The sequence below is a fragment of the Alternaria triticimaculans genome (genome assembly GCF_023758025.1).
Source record: "Alternaria triticimaculans strain BMP 0046 chromosome Unknown scaffold_1, whole genome shotgun sequence".
Classification (NCBI taxonomy): Eukaryota; Fungi; Ascomycota; class Dothideomycetes; order Pleosporales; family Pleosporaceae; genus Alternaria; species Alternaria triticimaculans.
Window position 1 is genome coordinate 3,706,669 of NW_026055958.1, and position 15,122 is coordinate 3,721,790.

General features: G+C 53.8%; 5 protein-coding genes across 5 annotated transcripts; 3 read left to right on the forward strand and 2 right to left on the reverse strand.

Annotated features, from left to right (window-relative positions):
• Positions 1-524: 524 nt before the first annotated feature.
• On the reverse strand, positions 525-1,368 carry J4E78_001246 (uncharacterized protein; the record flags this gene model as incomplete). The annotated part of the gene is made up of 2 exons (XM_049361906.1): positions 525-716; positions 763-1,368. 2 exons carry the CDS (start codon positions 1,366-1,368, stop codon positions 525-527), a joined length of 798 nt encoding a protein of 265 aa, XP_049227189.1.
• Positions 1,369-1,876: 508 nt separating this feature from the next.
• Positions 1,877-3,807, forward strand: J4E78_001247 (uncharacterized protein; the record flags this gene model as incomplete). The annotated part of the gene is made up of 5 exons (XM_049361907.1): positions 1,877-1,941; positions 1,992-2,185; positions 2,233-2,962; positions 3,009-3,603; positions 3,655-3,807. The coding sequence occupies 5 exons, from the start codon at positions 1,877-1,879 to the stop codon at positions 3,805-3,807; spliced, it is 1,737 nt and encodes a 578-aa protein (XP_049227190.1).
• Positions 3,808-5,640: 1,833 nt separating this feature from the next.
• On the reverse strand, positions 5,641-6,609 carry J4E78_001248 (uncharacterized protein; the record flags this gene model as incomplete). The annotated part of the gene is made up of 1 exon (XM_049361908.1): positions 5,641-6,609. One exon carries the CDS (start codon positions 6,607-6,609, stop codon positions 5,641-5,643), a length of 969 nt encoding a protein of 322 aa, XP_049227191.1.
• Positions 6,610-8,466: 1,857 nt separating this feature from the next.
• Positions 8,467-12,605, forward strand: J4E78_001249 (uncharacterized protein; the record flags this gene model as incomplete). The annotated part of the gene is made up of 4 exons (XM_049361909.1): positions 8,467-11,728; positions 11,777-12,026; positions 12,080-12,477; positions 12,532-12,605. The coding sequence occupies 4 exons, from the start codon at positions 8,467-8,469 to the stop codon at positions 12,603-12,605; spliced, it is 3,984 nt and encodes a 1,327-aa protein (XP_049227192.1).
• Positions 12,606-13,734: 1,129 nt separating this feature from the next.
• J4E78_001250 (uncharacterized protein) lies at positions 13,735-15,120 on the forward strand (the record flags this gene model as incomplete). Its single annotated transcript, XM_049361910.1, has 4 exons — positions 13,735-13,908; positions 14,073-14,710; positions 14,775-14,988; positions 15,097-15,120. The coding sequence occupies 4 exons, from the start codon at positions 13,735-13,737 to the stop codon at positions 15,118-15,120; spliced, it is 1,050 nt and encodes a 349-aa protein (XP_049227193.1).
• Between the last annotated feature and the right edge of the window lie 2 nt (positions 15,121-15,122).

Below are 15,122 nucleotides of genomic sequence, written 5' to 3' on the forward strand. Positions count from 1 at the left end.
GTACACGTCTGCATCGCTTGGACCACGTGGGGGATCTTCTGCTACTAAGTCGGTGTATTCACACAACAACGATGCCCATGCTACGACAGCCTCAGGGAACGCCATCTCCACTACACACGCACGCCCGTGTTGAAACTTTGCGGGAATTTAGTTAGATCATTACTCGAATCCCGACAAGACCCATTGATTGCATTGTGCCCAACAACAAGAATATCATTGGGGTGTACCAATGGCCCAGCCTGGAGGAACTCGCGATACCAGGAACCGAGATGGCAGAAGCTTCTAACAAGCTTAGACGCTTGGCGGTTCCCGACTTCACGCCGCCAGGCTGTAAGACAGGGACAGCTATGGAAGTGGAGACTGAATCGGTACCGGTTGCGCTAACGTACCTCCCCTAGCACAAGTCAGGAACAGACATCGTTAGCTGTGCCCGTGGCTGGCGTCCGAGAAAACCTGCAGACGTTTCCACAGTCATGGCGACGCTTTGACTCGTTGCGGCAGTTTGCTAGTGACACCACCCCACCCTAGCTCGACCGTACGGGTCGTGTTATCTCGACGGCTGGCGCATCTGCAAAGGGTACCGCATGGGGCTTGCTAATTCTCAGCTTGATCCACGCGTTCTGGTCCGCCTCTTCTGTGAAGAATCTTTGTCTGAGCTCGTCGACCAACCACGCAAGCAAGCTCTCGATCGTTTGGAATGTAGAGCCGGATATCAACTACGTTGGTCAGTCGGTGTGTACGTATACATTGTGCTGTGCATACCTCGAATAAGAAAGTCTCTAGCTGAGGGTATCCCTCCACACGAGAGTCAGCCATGTTGTTAACCCAGACATTGAGGACCACGGGCTGTTTCTGAAGCCTCTCATTGGAGTTGACGCCAATCAGGCACGGAATGCGGACGTTGCGCAGGTACAGTACGTTCGAGCTAGTGCCAGACCCTTCGACGCGCGAGGTGATGTGTCCAGCGCCTTCGCCAAACATACTGCCTTTCAGGTAGCAGACGTCGGTTTCGATGGCGTATACGTCTGTCGAGCCTGCGACATCGCGAACGCATTGAGAGACGGCATTTGATAGAGCGACGGTTGACATCCATGCCATGGTTTCATCTTTGAAGCGCGCTTGTATCGCCTTGCTGAGCGTGCCGTAGTGCACAGTGCTGTCATCGACGGAGTCCGTAGAAGAAGCTGACGTGAACTGCTTTCCGAGTGTCAATGTGACACTGATCAAGGCCCGTTGCTTCTTCTCGCGTGCCCAAACATCTTTTCCTGCGTTGACGACGACCTCGAGATTCTGGACCATAATCTTGTCATAGTGTCCACTGGAGGCCACTTCGGCGTCCCACTGGGCCTGACGAACGACCTGGCTCATGAGAAGAGTTTGGTTGGCAAGTCTGAAGAACGGTGTTGACTAAAAGGACAGAGCGTATCTTGATGCAGCAAATAGATTGTGTGAAACTTGGGTGACTTGTTCAGGATGTCAGTATAGAGTACCTGTGCGATCACATAGCAACTATGCTAGACGACAAAGCGCGTGGGACAATTGTTGGGTCTGCGATTGACGAAATGCATTGTTCTTTTCGAATTCCTCTAGATCTCATCACCTGATCTGTGAAATACTTGCGCGTGCAGAGGGCTGGAGGGCTGAAAGAGGGCTGAGATGGTACTCACCAGGCTGAAAGAGAGTTGGGTGAGGCTCGTGGTGGGGTATATGACGAGCGCCCTCCAGATGTCTGCCGCACGGACGTTCCCGCCAGAGCTCCGCAATCGAACATTCTAGCTACCCATCAAACTATAATTCAGAGCCTGTCCCTCGCACGCGTGGTAACAAAAGATTCGCAGTCACATTACAGAATCAACCACACGCACATACCTCTACCATGGCCGACGCACTAAAAGCAGAGGGTAACAAGCTCTTCGCAGAGAAGAAGTTCGCCGAGTCCATGTAGGGTCCCCGCAAACACAGCCTAGCGACGGTTTACTAACAAATCCCAGCGAGAAGTTCTCACAGGCAATCGAACTCGACCCCCAAAATCACGTCCTCTACTCGAACCGGTCCGGCGCATATGCCTCGCTAAAGGACTGGCAAAAGGCTCTCGACGATGCAAACAAGGTTACCGAGATTAAGCCAGACTGGGCCAAGGGCTGGGGGCGCAAGGGAACGGCGCTCCACGGCGAGGGTGATTTGGGTATGTTGAACATTCCTGGGAGAGATGACGTCGCTAACACCCAATAGTGGCAGCCACAGAGGCCTTCGAGGAGGCACTCAAGCTCGACCCCAGCAATGCTCAGGCAAAACAAGGCCTCGATGCCGTCAAGCGCGCTGTCGAAGCCGAGGCGAACGACAGCGGTGTCGGACTCGGTGGCATGTTCAACGACCCCAACATGATCCAGAAGCTCGCGGCGAACCCCAAGACAGCCTCCCTCCTCGGCGATGCAGAGTTCATGGGCAAGCTCCAGCAGCTACAGAAGAACCCGAACATGGCTGGCCAGTTCATGCAGGACCCCCGCTTCCTCTCTGTCATGAGCGTGCTACTAGGCATTGACATGTCCTTCGGTCAAGGCCCAGGTGCTGGAGGAGCAGGCGATGCAGGCGCAAAGGAGGCCGAGGAGGACGTCGAGATGCCCGACGCGCGACCAGCTCCCGAGCAACCGAAGAAGGCGCCTGAGCCTGAACCAGAGCCCGAGCCAGTAGAGGAGTCTGAGGAAGACAAGGCTGCGAAGAAGGCAAAGGCCGAGGCGGACGAGCTGAAGAAGAAGGGCACCGAGTTCTACAAGAAGCGACAATTCGACGAGGCTATCGAAAACTACAACAAGGCGTGGGAGACACACAAGGACATTGCATACAAGACTAACCTTGGAGCTGCCAAGTTTGAGAAGGGTGACTACGAGGGCTGCATCCAGGCTTGTGAAGAGGCTGTCGAGTACGGTCGCGAGATCCTGGCCGACTTCAAAATCATCGCCAAGTATGTCATTCCCAATCTTACACTGGCCATTTCCTAACACATGCAGGGCCTTCGCACGTATCGGTACCGCATACGAGAAGATGGGCGATCTCGCCAACGCAGTCAAATACTACCAAAAGGCACAAACCGAACACCGCACACCCGAAGTCCTCGCAAAGCTCCGTGCAGCGGAAAAGGCCAAGGCCAAACAAGAGAAGGAGTCATACATCAACCCCGAAGAGGCCGAGAAGGCGCGTGAGCTCGGCAATGCCAAGTTCAAGGAGTCCAACTGGCCCGAGGCCGTCGAGGCATACTCTGAGATGATCAAGCGCGCACCAGACGACCCAAGAGGATACTCCAACCGCGCCGCCTGCTTCATCAAGTTGCTAGAGTTCCCATCTGCTGTGGCAGACTGCGACGAGGCGATCAAGCGTGACCCCGACTTCATCCGAGCCTACCTACGAAAAGCTCAAGCCTACTTCACCATGCGCGAGTACAACAAGTGTGTCAACGTATGCGCGGAAGCCATGGAGCACGACAAGGACGGCAAGAATGCACGTGAGATTCAGCAACAAGAAGCCAAGGCTCTGCAAGCACAGTACTCGGCGCGCGAAGGCGAGACTGAGCAACAAACCATGGAGCGTATCCAGCGGGATCCAGAGGTATATTGACCCATACACAATTCATATGAGGACTCTACTAACACACTTCAGATCGTCGGCATCCTCCAAGACCCTGTCATGCAAGCTATCCTTCAGCAGGCCAAGGACGACCCCGCGGCACTGCAAGAGCATCTCAAGAACCCCAGCATCCGCTCCAAGATTCAGAAGCTGGTGCACGCCGGTGTCATCAGGATGGGACGCTAGAAGCATTTCTCTGATGGCACCCAGGGTCTCATGCATGCTGATGCCAAAATTGACGATGAAGCATGATTTCGCGATCATTCGACACATATTTTGTATGACTATACGGGAACTTTCTCTTTTTCTCTGCATAGCGTTTAGGTAATGAAATGTCTACGATTTCTCCTGTTCACATGTTACCTTGTATGACAGATCGAGTGAGATGAATGAATATGCGTACATGTATTGCGGTAAAGAAATGTAGTTGCCTGATGCCAAAATGCACGGTATATATCTTCGTTGAGTCTCCACCTTTCCCAATGCGAATCTTCCCACGAATATGTTAAAAGAGAATGTGAAAGACACCGTACGCCCATCCTCATACTCCTTCCCAAACGATTTCAGCAGATACTCTATACCCCCCCTGAGTCCACGTTCCTCCTGTCTTCCATATACTACAACCCGCTAATAAAATCCAACAATCGCAATAACGCACCATTCTCAACTCTACACCCCTCACCCTCCCTCTGCGCGCGCCTCAACCCCTGCGCCAACCACAGCCTGATCGTATCCGGATCGAGGTTGCGAAAGTTCTGCTGCCCGATCATGACGAAGGCTTGAGCGCAGAGCGTTGTGCTTTCACTAGGGGAGGGGGGCGGTTTAGTAGAACAAGATGTGCATTCTAAGGTGTTTGTTGGAGGGGGTGAGTTTGGAGTAGGGGGATCGTTGCAGCAGGGTGGGGGACCGGTTATCGTGAGGGTTGTTGTGTTGGTTACTGTGAGGTGGGTGTCGAGGGACGGGGCCTGTGTTGACGTTGACGTTGAGATTGAAGTTGGCGACACCAACGACATGTTTGACCGTGACGACGACGACGATGGCGACGGCAGGTAGAAAGAGGATCCGCCCAAGAAGGAAAGGTCGCTCATGTCTGGGACATGCCCGTGGACATCAGGGTAGTTTGCTAGTTGCGGGTCGATGAGCTGATCTGGTTGGATGGATGTGAGTGCTAGCGAATCGGTTTGCGGATCGGTTAAAGCGGAAATGGGTGGTCTGGGTATATCTTGAGATACAGGCGCATTTCCTTCTCCTATATATCTTTCTCCTTCTTCAACATCTTCGTTGCTGGTATTCTGTCGTTGGGGTTGTTGGTGTGAGCCCGCCGCGCATCCTCCTGCTTTCAGAGCGGCGATTTCCGCTCGCGCTTCTTCAAGCAACTTTTCGGTCTCGGCGAGCTTTTGCTCAAGAGAAGCAACATGATCGCGCTGTCGAGCGCGGTGTCTCCTTTGATTCTCGCGCACGCGGTTCAAAGTGTGCTCTGCTGAAACGCGTGACTTGCGGCCGTTGCCGCGAGTCGCTGTCGGTGCGGCATCGGAGGTGTTGTGGTCTGACGCCGATGAGGAAGTGGGTGATGTGATCATTGTTATTATTGTTGCAGAGAGTTTTTATAGTGAGTTGGTGGGTTGTGGATATATAGAGGATGGTTTGGAGGATTTGCGCATGGAGACGCTGGGCGGCTTCGAGAACGTTGGAGCGTGCCTGGGTGCAGGTGAGGCAGCGGGTGTACGAGCTTGGCGGTGACATATCGACTTTTTTTGCGGGGATGCTGAAACGCGAATGCGGACGGTTGACGTTCAGCCTTGTCAGAACATGAGCACATGCGAAAATTGGGCTGAATGGATTGCAGTAGTAATTTCGGTCAACATGCGATGCACATTTGTTGGCCGACTTTTGAAGTTTGTTGAAAATACTTTTGACGTTACTGACGTGTGTAGGCTATTCCTTGTCGCCAGCCTTTCACGACTTTGACATCTAACATGGGAAAATAAGTATGCCCAAATTCGATAGCTCTCTGTAAAATCATACCAAGCCCCGTAGGAAAAGCTTGATCCGATGATCCATCCAATCCACATCCTTCGGGTTGGCCCCGCCACCCGCAATATGTCCCCAGATGCTGGGTACAATCTCCACGGTCGCATTCTCCAGGCTCTTGGCTTCCTTCTCGCTGACATAAGGACGGAAGTACTGATCGTACTCGCACGGCATGAGCAGAACCTTTGCTTTGATGCTTTTGAGTGCCGACTCTAGATCCTCCGCCTTGGTGCACCGAGTGATGTCTCCGCGCTGCCACATACCCAGCATTACCAGAAGATCGTCACCTGTCCAACCTTCATAACCCTGAATAGTAGCCACATCATCCCAGTCTCGCAGTTGCTGGAAGCCCATCTCTTTGTAGCATTCTTCGTCGAACCATTCGGCGCTTGTCAGCCACGCTGAATACGCCTTTCCAAAGGCCCTGATGCCCCTCTCGGGACTCTTTGCGCTTTCCAGCGCTGCCTTGGGTCCTTCAAGAAACTGGAAGTTGTGTCGGCTAGTTTTGGCGGAGGAACATACGATTACGGCGTGCTTGATGAAATCAGGGTGTGTTGTTACCCAATGGTAGGTGATCTGACCGCCCATCGAAAAACCTAGCATAACATCTACCTCTTTGATACCGAGCTCTTGGGTAAGGAGAGAGTACTGAGCGCTGATGCAGTCCATGTACTCAAGGGTACTAGGGAAGTCGGGCGTGTTTGAAGGGCTGGAAGATTCGCCATTGCCGAGAAGGGCGATCAGAATGATCTTGTGATTCTTCAGAGCGGCGTTGGCATGTGTCAAGGTGGTGTCGAGACGGCCTTTGAAGCACGTGTGTACAACTGCTATCTTGCTGTTGTGCGGGTTGAGGATCTTGTAGGCCAACTTGAGTTTCGGCAGTGTGGTGCCATTGTGGAACTTGAAATCAGAAATTTCGTACGTTTGGAGAGGCTCGGAGCTGGCTTGAGACGACATTTTGGGATGCAATGGAATAAACGGCAGAAGCTATGGAGATGAGGGGAAGATGAAGTTTCGCGGGGTACTGTACTGAGGGGTGAACTTCAGAATGCCGATGCGATGACGATAGTATGGGGCTTTCTTCGTCATTGGCGCATGGCTCTGCCCCACTTGCGGCTCTGGAAGACCGCGGTTTGGTGTTCGTCGGAAGTCTAATGTGTACTTTATTCATCCATCGGCCAAGACCGGCTCTCATGATGCTCGGTGGAAGCATGGAAGCGGAGAGATGTGCTGATGGAAATGAAGATGGACAGTTCCTTCTTCTGTGCATCGTATGCCCTAGCAGCCAACGGATATATACTGCAGAGCCGTTCACTGCACGTCTACTGAATTTGCAAGTTTCCTGCTGGGATGTTTGGTGGTTACTGCTTATGGGTTCATCGGGTTGCGCCACCAACGGCTTATAGTCTGGTAGATGAGCGCTCATCTTAATCCTACCATGTCGGCACACCACTGCATATCGGTAAAGGCCATGTGGCCAATAGCGGACGACCAAGGCCGCTAGCGTCAGAAGTAAGCACCGGTTGTTCGTGTTGCATCGCGAGACGCGCACAGGGAAAATTACTTGAAGCGCTGCCAAAGGCACAATCCTTTCGCCGCGAGATTCTTGTGGCCGTGTTGTGTTGTTCGTTCGTGAAAGCGGAACGTCAAGGCCTCCGTTCCGAGTATATTTAGACGTCGGCCAGGTGGCACAGCCGAGGCTTCAGGTACGCTAAGGAACCGCTACCCCTGTCGCGCCTTATCAACTCCATTGTTGTTTCGGGCATAGCCCATCCTGTGGTCTTCCCCTTCGGGAGACACTCAATAGCCTTGCAAGCGAGATATCGTTGAGCAGTTGGAATCTGTTGTCGTTGTCGCCATGTTCCTCAGGGGGTTGTCGAGGTGCGCACATGAAGAGGAGAGTGAAACACATGCCACGCACGTCATGACGATCTTGACAAGCTGGGGCCAGGATCTACGTACATAGAGTAAGACGTTGGGCATAGAAGACCGGGCAGTGCTGGTGGTGAGATGACAATGGAAACCACATGGAGAAGTCATTGTCGATGCGCCGGATACAACAAGGTCAACATTTGAGCCGCACACAGACTGCAGGCGCTGCCGCCAAGGGAATTATATACGACCGCATGTGGTAACTGGGTGAATGTAGGACCGAGTGCGCGGCGCACAGACGGGATCTGGTGGGCTGAATGTGGGGTGTGTCGACGTTGGCGCTGCGAACACGAGACATCTGCAGACGGCCGTTTCCAAGCATAGCCGTAGCCGGCAAGCGACGCAGAATCGCAATTTCGCTGTACGGCTTTACGCAAATCTTGCTCGTGTAGAGAAAGCCCGAGGCAGCAGACGCAAAAGGAGTTTAGGATACCGCTGCAGGCATGCAACGATAAGCGGGCGGCGCGCAATTAGCTTCGACCCTGGGCAATTTAGCTGATAAACTACTCCGCAACTACAGCGGCGGTTCCACGACGTTGTTGGGTCCTGGCTTGGTCCGCATTTCGTGGCTTTCCTCCCATCTGCCTTTCTTTTCACCTGTATATACCTGACGGCGGCATTGGTTCTTCGCATCAGGCCGTTTCATGTGGCCGGACCCTGTTAGAGAAGTGACAGACTCTCGGAACACTTTGGCCAGCCCGTCGTCGCCGCCGCCAATAATCAATTGAGCCCCAGGGACGGCAAACACGACACACGCAGCCTCGACGCCAGGCACGCGATCACCCCGACGCGCCTCACCCGCCATTCACGGCGTGCATTTCCACCACCCACGACCCCTCCCACCACCAGCGATAGCACCAGTCTTGGTCTGCGGGCAGCACCATGGTAGACGCACAGGATGCCGGGAGTAAGCTCTTCTCCAAGAGCCGCTGGAAGACCAAGATCTTCGAAAAGACCAACGAACTCGCCGCCGCCACACAGCCCAAGACGAAGCCGCCCTCGGACGACCACGACATCAACGACTTCCTCAAGCCCTCGACCGACCGCGCCGCCCAGCAGCAAAAGGACGCCGCTGCCGCCGCCTCAGCCTTCCTCCGACCCCGCATAGACGTTGCGAGCGCCCAGCGATGGCCCGGCGCACAGACGATCCTGAACAGCGCAGCTGCTGCCGGAAAGAGCCCAGGGCCCGGCGGTCTGAAGACAGGCACGCGCAAGAAGGGCTTCACCGTGAGCTTCGTGCGCACAGTCCCCGAAGTCATAGGCCATGGCGGTGACGAGTGCGAGGACCCCGTTGTGGAAGTCGCGAAGAACAAAAAGGCAGCGACGATCCCGGAACCGGAGAAGGTGCAATCTCAGACGCCGCAGGACGATGCAAATCTGGGAGCGCGCAGCAATGGCATAGGCAGGACCCCCTCGCAGACCGAGTACAGGACAAACCTCACGAGAACGCGGACGAACCCCGGCGAGCTGTCCCCACCACTCGGCCAGAAGATGCAGATGGGTCAGATCAACACCCACGCTACGCAACTGCCACCCACACCGCCGCGCTACATGGGATCTATGGGCTTGGGAGACCGACCAAAGGGCCTCACCAGGGCGCCCACTGGCTTTGACGGTATACCAGAGCCTATATCTATCCCTCCCGGAAGGCGACCCAGCACCAGCGAAGACTCTGTGTATTCCCAGGATTCGGACAACCTCTCACCTGTCATGTCGAGGAATATGTCAGTACGCGAACCTACTATCCAAGAAGAGGACGACTTCCAGCCAAAGCCGCTGAAACGCACGCAGACTGGCTTCAGTACCCTGGGCGACGACGATCTGCCCTCGCCGGTGCATGCGATACCTTCGGTGCCCATGATGCCAGAAAGACATTTGGCTGAGCAGGAGGACGATGGCCCGAGTTCGTTCGCTGCGAGGGTGAAACAAAAGATGCGATCGGAAGAGGGCAGAACACTGCATGAGGCATCGCAACGGGCAGCCTCAGGTCAAAGACGGGACTCCGAGACGAGCTCACAGCAGTCCCTCGTGGGCACACCTCCTTCCTCATATGCCACGCCGGCCGCAGCCAGAACACCTCTAGAGACACCACAGTCCGATTCTAGGGGATCTCCTCGGATGAGACTAGACACTGAGGACCCTGAACGATCGAGAGCCCGTGGGCCCTCCCCGGGACGGCCGGGAGCGCAATCACCACCATCCGCGTCTAGATCCCAATATGTCGCATTTTCCCCTTCACAGACACGCGCCTCTCCTGCTGCACGGTCGGATCCTTTTATCAATACAAACGTACAACGGATTCCTTCGATCAAAGAGAACGCTCTTTTCGGGGCCCTTGACGACAGCCCAAACCTCCCAACTCCACCCCAACTTCCCCCGAGTACATCTTATTTCTCATCTGCTCAACCTCAGCTGCAACCTTCCTCACTTCCCCAGCCTCTAGCAATCTCAGGACCTCCCAGCCAGTTGCCCTCTCGAAATGCATCTGGTGCCAGTACCAGCGCAAAACCCGCTGCTCCTCTCGCTCGTTCGGATACGAGATCTGCAAATGATTCCGCATACCGGGACTTTGCTGAGCGCATCACGCATATGAGAGGCATCTTCCAGCTGACAGCTCAGCTCGGGGGCAACCTTAACAATCACTCGCCGATGCAATGGCTCAGAGTCGCTACTTGGTGGTTCTTGAAAGGACGCACTGGAATGGAGAACCTGATTAGAAGTCAATCCAAGTCTGCCGAACCCATACAAGAACGACTGGCTCAACCGCATGTCGACCTGGCCAAAGTGTGGTGGATCATCTCTGAAGTCCTTCCGAACCATCCTAGCTTACAGGGGTACGGCAACTCGTCCCCCGACGCGCAAGTCGGTATGGCAAGACAAGCCGGAGACCATGCGAGTGCGGAGGTGTTTGATATACAGAATGCGATTGCTCATTACCTCAAATTGCTTGTGGGGTCGATGAAGAAGCATCAAAGCATGCCTCCAACGCAAGCTCTTATCCAGGGACAAGATCAGAAGATATGGGAGGAGTATCCGACATTCCCCGCAGATGCAGCGAGCGTGCTCACTTCAGGCCTTCCCGCAGCCAGTGGCAGCCAGTTCAGTCTATCTCAGTACATCCCCCTCTCCGACACCAAGACCGACTTTTGCTATTTCCGCATGTTCGTCAAAGCCTCAGTGTCGACAGATGACCCTGCCACCGATCGCGTTCCGATGGATGCTGTTGTTTCTGTCATGCGGTCTAAGGAGGAGTATCAAGTCAAGTTGGCCATCTGCAGCCAGAACAGCCTCATCAACCTTCTGGTGGGCTCCGGATCAGTACTTGGCTGGAAAGACGTTGCCTGGAAGCAGCAGGCTTCGCAACTCACTGTTCAATTAAAGCACGGATTCGTTTTGACTCTTGCGCTGCACGAAAGTGACTTCCGTAGTCTCTGGTCTATCGTCAATCACACGAACCGAGTCGAGTCAGACCTACGAGAACGGAGAGACGAGCGCTTTGCTTGCAAATTGTACCTCCAGGAGGCGAGCTACCGGGATCCTGCAAACCCATCAGCATGGCCAGGCGACCGGATTCAAGGCTGCAAGCTGATGGTTTTCCAAAGGATCGAACGAAGTAGTGAAGGTACAGGAAAGCGGAAATTGCATCGAGGCTACCGTATGGTTCTGGTCACGCCGCAGCAAACCAAGCAAGTCAGCTTGATCAATCATGAGCTCGGAACAAAGCAGGAGCCCATGAACTTCGAATACGTCACCGAAGCTAACCAGGCTCCGGCGTTGAGACTACGCTTCCGGGAAGAGGGTGCGGATAAGAAGCTGAGGACATGTGCAGCTCACCTCGTCTTCCAGAGTGGCAGGGACCGAAACGACCTCTTTGGCACATTCACGTCCATGAATGTTGCAGAAGGTGAGACTACCTTCGCTCAAGTCGCACTGAAAGCATTCCACATTGAGAGTGCGGACCAGTCAGAGGGCTTTACCTCGCAGGGTAGTCGCGTGCTTGAAAAGCTGCAGTGGGTGGAAGCCAAGGTTATGAACCTGGATCCAGAAGCTGCAGGATTGGAATCAGCACCTACTGTCAAAAGTGAGAGTTTGAGAATCATGTGTCGACACACTGCCGGTATCATCTCTGACCGCATGAACTTGGGTAAGTTGAGTCTTCTCGGACGAATAACGCGATACTAACGACTTCCAGGATCTGGTGAACTTCTAGTCCGCCTCCCAGTTGATGGAGCCGCTGAACTCACACTCCTCCGCGAAGCCCAACAAGACATGGCTGTAGCTGTCGACAGCAGCCGAACCGACCCCGCCGTCCCCGATGAACTAGCCAAGCTCCTCAAGACACTCACAAGCGCTTCGACGATCCGAAGACTGACCTTCAACTCCTTCAACGATCTGCATACTTTCCAGCTAGCTGTCACCGGCTTCCACGTCAAATTTGACGGGTATGTCTATCGTCCTCACCGTGTCTTTGGATATCTAGCTAACACTATCCCAGTCTCGCAAACTCCTTCTCCATCTCCCGCCGACGCATGGTCGTCCCCATCTACAAGCAATGGACCGCCACACGAATCCGCCTGCAAATCGTCGAACAAGACAACATTATCCAACTGCTCGCTTTCTTCGAAGACTTCTCCCACGCCGACGCCATGAACTTCCAACTCCGCCTCACCGACACGTTCCAAAAGACCGACAAGAACGGTCAGTTCGGACTCAAGCTTGTCGATGCGAAGTTCGCTCTTCCCGTCGATGAACGCAGGGGCGAGGGCAAGATCCAGAAGGCGGAGGGCAGACTTACGGGTTGGTCTGGTACGAAGAGACGATTTGTTTGTCTAGATGAGATTGAGTATCCGGGCGAGCATGATGATATTCTCATCATGTTTGATTCTGCTGAGAGTAAGTCATGCCCACACCATTTCATAAGAGGGAGAGTGCTAATGTGAGTAACAGCACGCGATACTTTCGCTGAAGCCTTACCCGCTGCGACCATGGAGCGCAAATTCACTGTTCGAAGGAAGATATAGAACTTCACTTCCCTTCCCGGCTTGCTGGACTTGGAAGACTAGCTGGCTTGCATAACCACCACCACACATCAAATACCGCAGATGTACATTTTCCTTTGTTACCACCAAGCGCGAGGCTCGCTTCTCGATTTCCTTCCTCTTCTCTCTTCTACTCCACACCCTTCTGGACAAAGAAGACAGGCGCTTCTCCTTCTTTTTCCTTTTTGTGTTTTGGCGTTTCGGAGCAAAATGTGACACGAGATATCACTATTGGCATGTAGGGAATTAGGGGTGTTTGTTTGTTAGGACTTTCTAAGCATTGTTGGCATATCCATGTTTTGTTAGCGATTAGGTTCGATATATACCAGAGTGTGTTCGCTGTCAAATACAGAGAGAGGTCTGAATGAAAGCAGAGTTATTCGACTTATTCCATCTGCCACCGTCTCTACCACTGAAGCGTGTGTAGTTTATTCACATTACGGAGGAACACGAATTGGGTAACAACGACGCTGCAACAGCTGGTTCATTTGCGAGGAAATCATAGGGTGGTGATTTTTCGTCCGAGTATAACAGAGACGGCGAATTGTCCTCCACTTGCCCGTCCGCGTCATTACAGTACTAATCTCAAAAGAATTGCAAACTTGATTGCTGCTATCACAGTGCCTCGTCGTACAGACTAATTTCTGAAAACGCAATCTAAACTCGGTTGCATCCTCCTCTCACTGCGAACATCGTGAAAGGTGAAGGACCAACTCCTCAAATTCTCCTTCACCTGATCGGAGATAAAAACCAGCGCGTCGGGTCGTATACAACTGCGTTTGCTCGGACTTAACGTGGCGCCGACGCAAGCAATCGCGTGCTCGTCAAGTGAGCAAAAAGCCGCGGGTAACTGCGGGAATGACGTCGGAAGAACAAAGTGAAGGAGGGAGTGAGCAAGATAAACAGATGAACAATGCGGGTACCTGCCGGGCCCTTCACTTGCCAGTGTGTATATAATCTATCGACACTGTCAGGAGTACACTCCTTTCTTCCTCTCCATACACGACACCTACGCGACTTGACTGCAATCGATTATACCCTACCTTCATACAATTCGACTTGATACTTGACTCGATCTTCTTTCTACGTCCAACTCCACCTTCTTGTCACCATGACGGGCCGAACACCTCCTGCCGTCTTCAACTCCTCCCCTGCGCCAATCGACCAAGACTGGGTCGACTCTGAACTGATTCCCTTCCTTCAGCGGGTCTACCCAGAGGAGCGCAGGACTACAATGGACTGGAACCGCCAGGTCGTTTTCGGAAGGTCGAACCTGCATCTTCTCGTAAGTAACCCGGACGCTAACTTACTCCCCATCAGTCAGCCCAGGAGCACACATTGTATCCCCACCAAGCCACACCACGGCGGGGAAATACGTGAAGTGCACCTGGGACACCCAACAGCCACCCCGCCGTCTCTTAAATACAGGCACTGACGCATACATCCTAGGAACACTACGAAGACTTCCCGTTCACAATTGAACGTCTCCGCCTCTGCCTCCTCAACTCTGAACTTTTGACAGCGGCGGAAATGTCGAAGTTCATTCCCGTCACCGATCAAGGCAGCCAGTACTGTCTCCGTATCTTCGTCCGCCACGCAATTGTACACGGGCCGTACATGCTCTTCTCCTTGGGAGACAACCCGAGTCCGGAGTTCCCTCGAGCAGGACATACTAGTACTAGGCCGTCCACCGCATCTCCAGCTGAAGCTGCCCCAGCGCGCGCGACTTCTGTCGCGGTGCTTGAAGCTAGGAATGCGACGTTGGAGAGGGAACTGGCCAACCTCAATATGAGGGTTCATCAGGCTGAGCGTGGTCGTGGGGGCGGTCGCGGAAACGGTCGTGGAAGAGGTCGGCCTTCGCAGACTCGTGGTGGTTCGGATCGTGGTGGCCGTTTCAACCAAGGACCCGGTGTGCCTCCAAACATGCAACAGACGCCATCTCAGTTCCCTTCAATTCCACCTTCGGGAATGTATGGCTACCCAGCTTATCAGTACGGATATGGTGGTCCTTACGTGGCTGCGCCGCCTATGGGCGGCTATCCTATGCAGCCTTACCAACAGCAGCCATTCACCAACCCCGGACAGCAGTATGATGGTGGCTGGACTGGTAGTCAAATGATGTATAGCGCCCACCAAGACTACTCTTCGCAGACTGGAGCAAGCAGCGGTTTCGCGATGCCGTCACAGCAAGGTGGCAACCCGTATCATCAAGGACAGCCGGCTCAGCGTGGTCGTGGTTCTTCAGGAAGTCAACAAGGACAACAATCATCTCATCAAGGTCTTCCAGCACGTCCTCAGCAACCATCTTCAGGACCAGGTGCGAGCACTCATGTGCCTCGCCCTGACGCGGAAGAGTTCTATCCAGGTTCGGATACCCACCAGATCAATTCTACAACGCCCATGTCACTGACCACCAGCAGGATCCAGAGATGGCTACAACTGATTCGGGACGGCTGATTGGAAGTAAGACGAGTTTTTCCGGCAAGTGGGCAAGTGAGA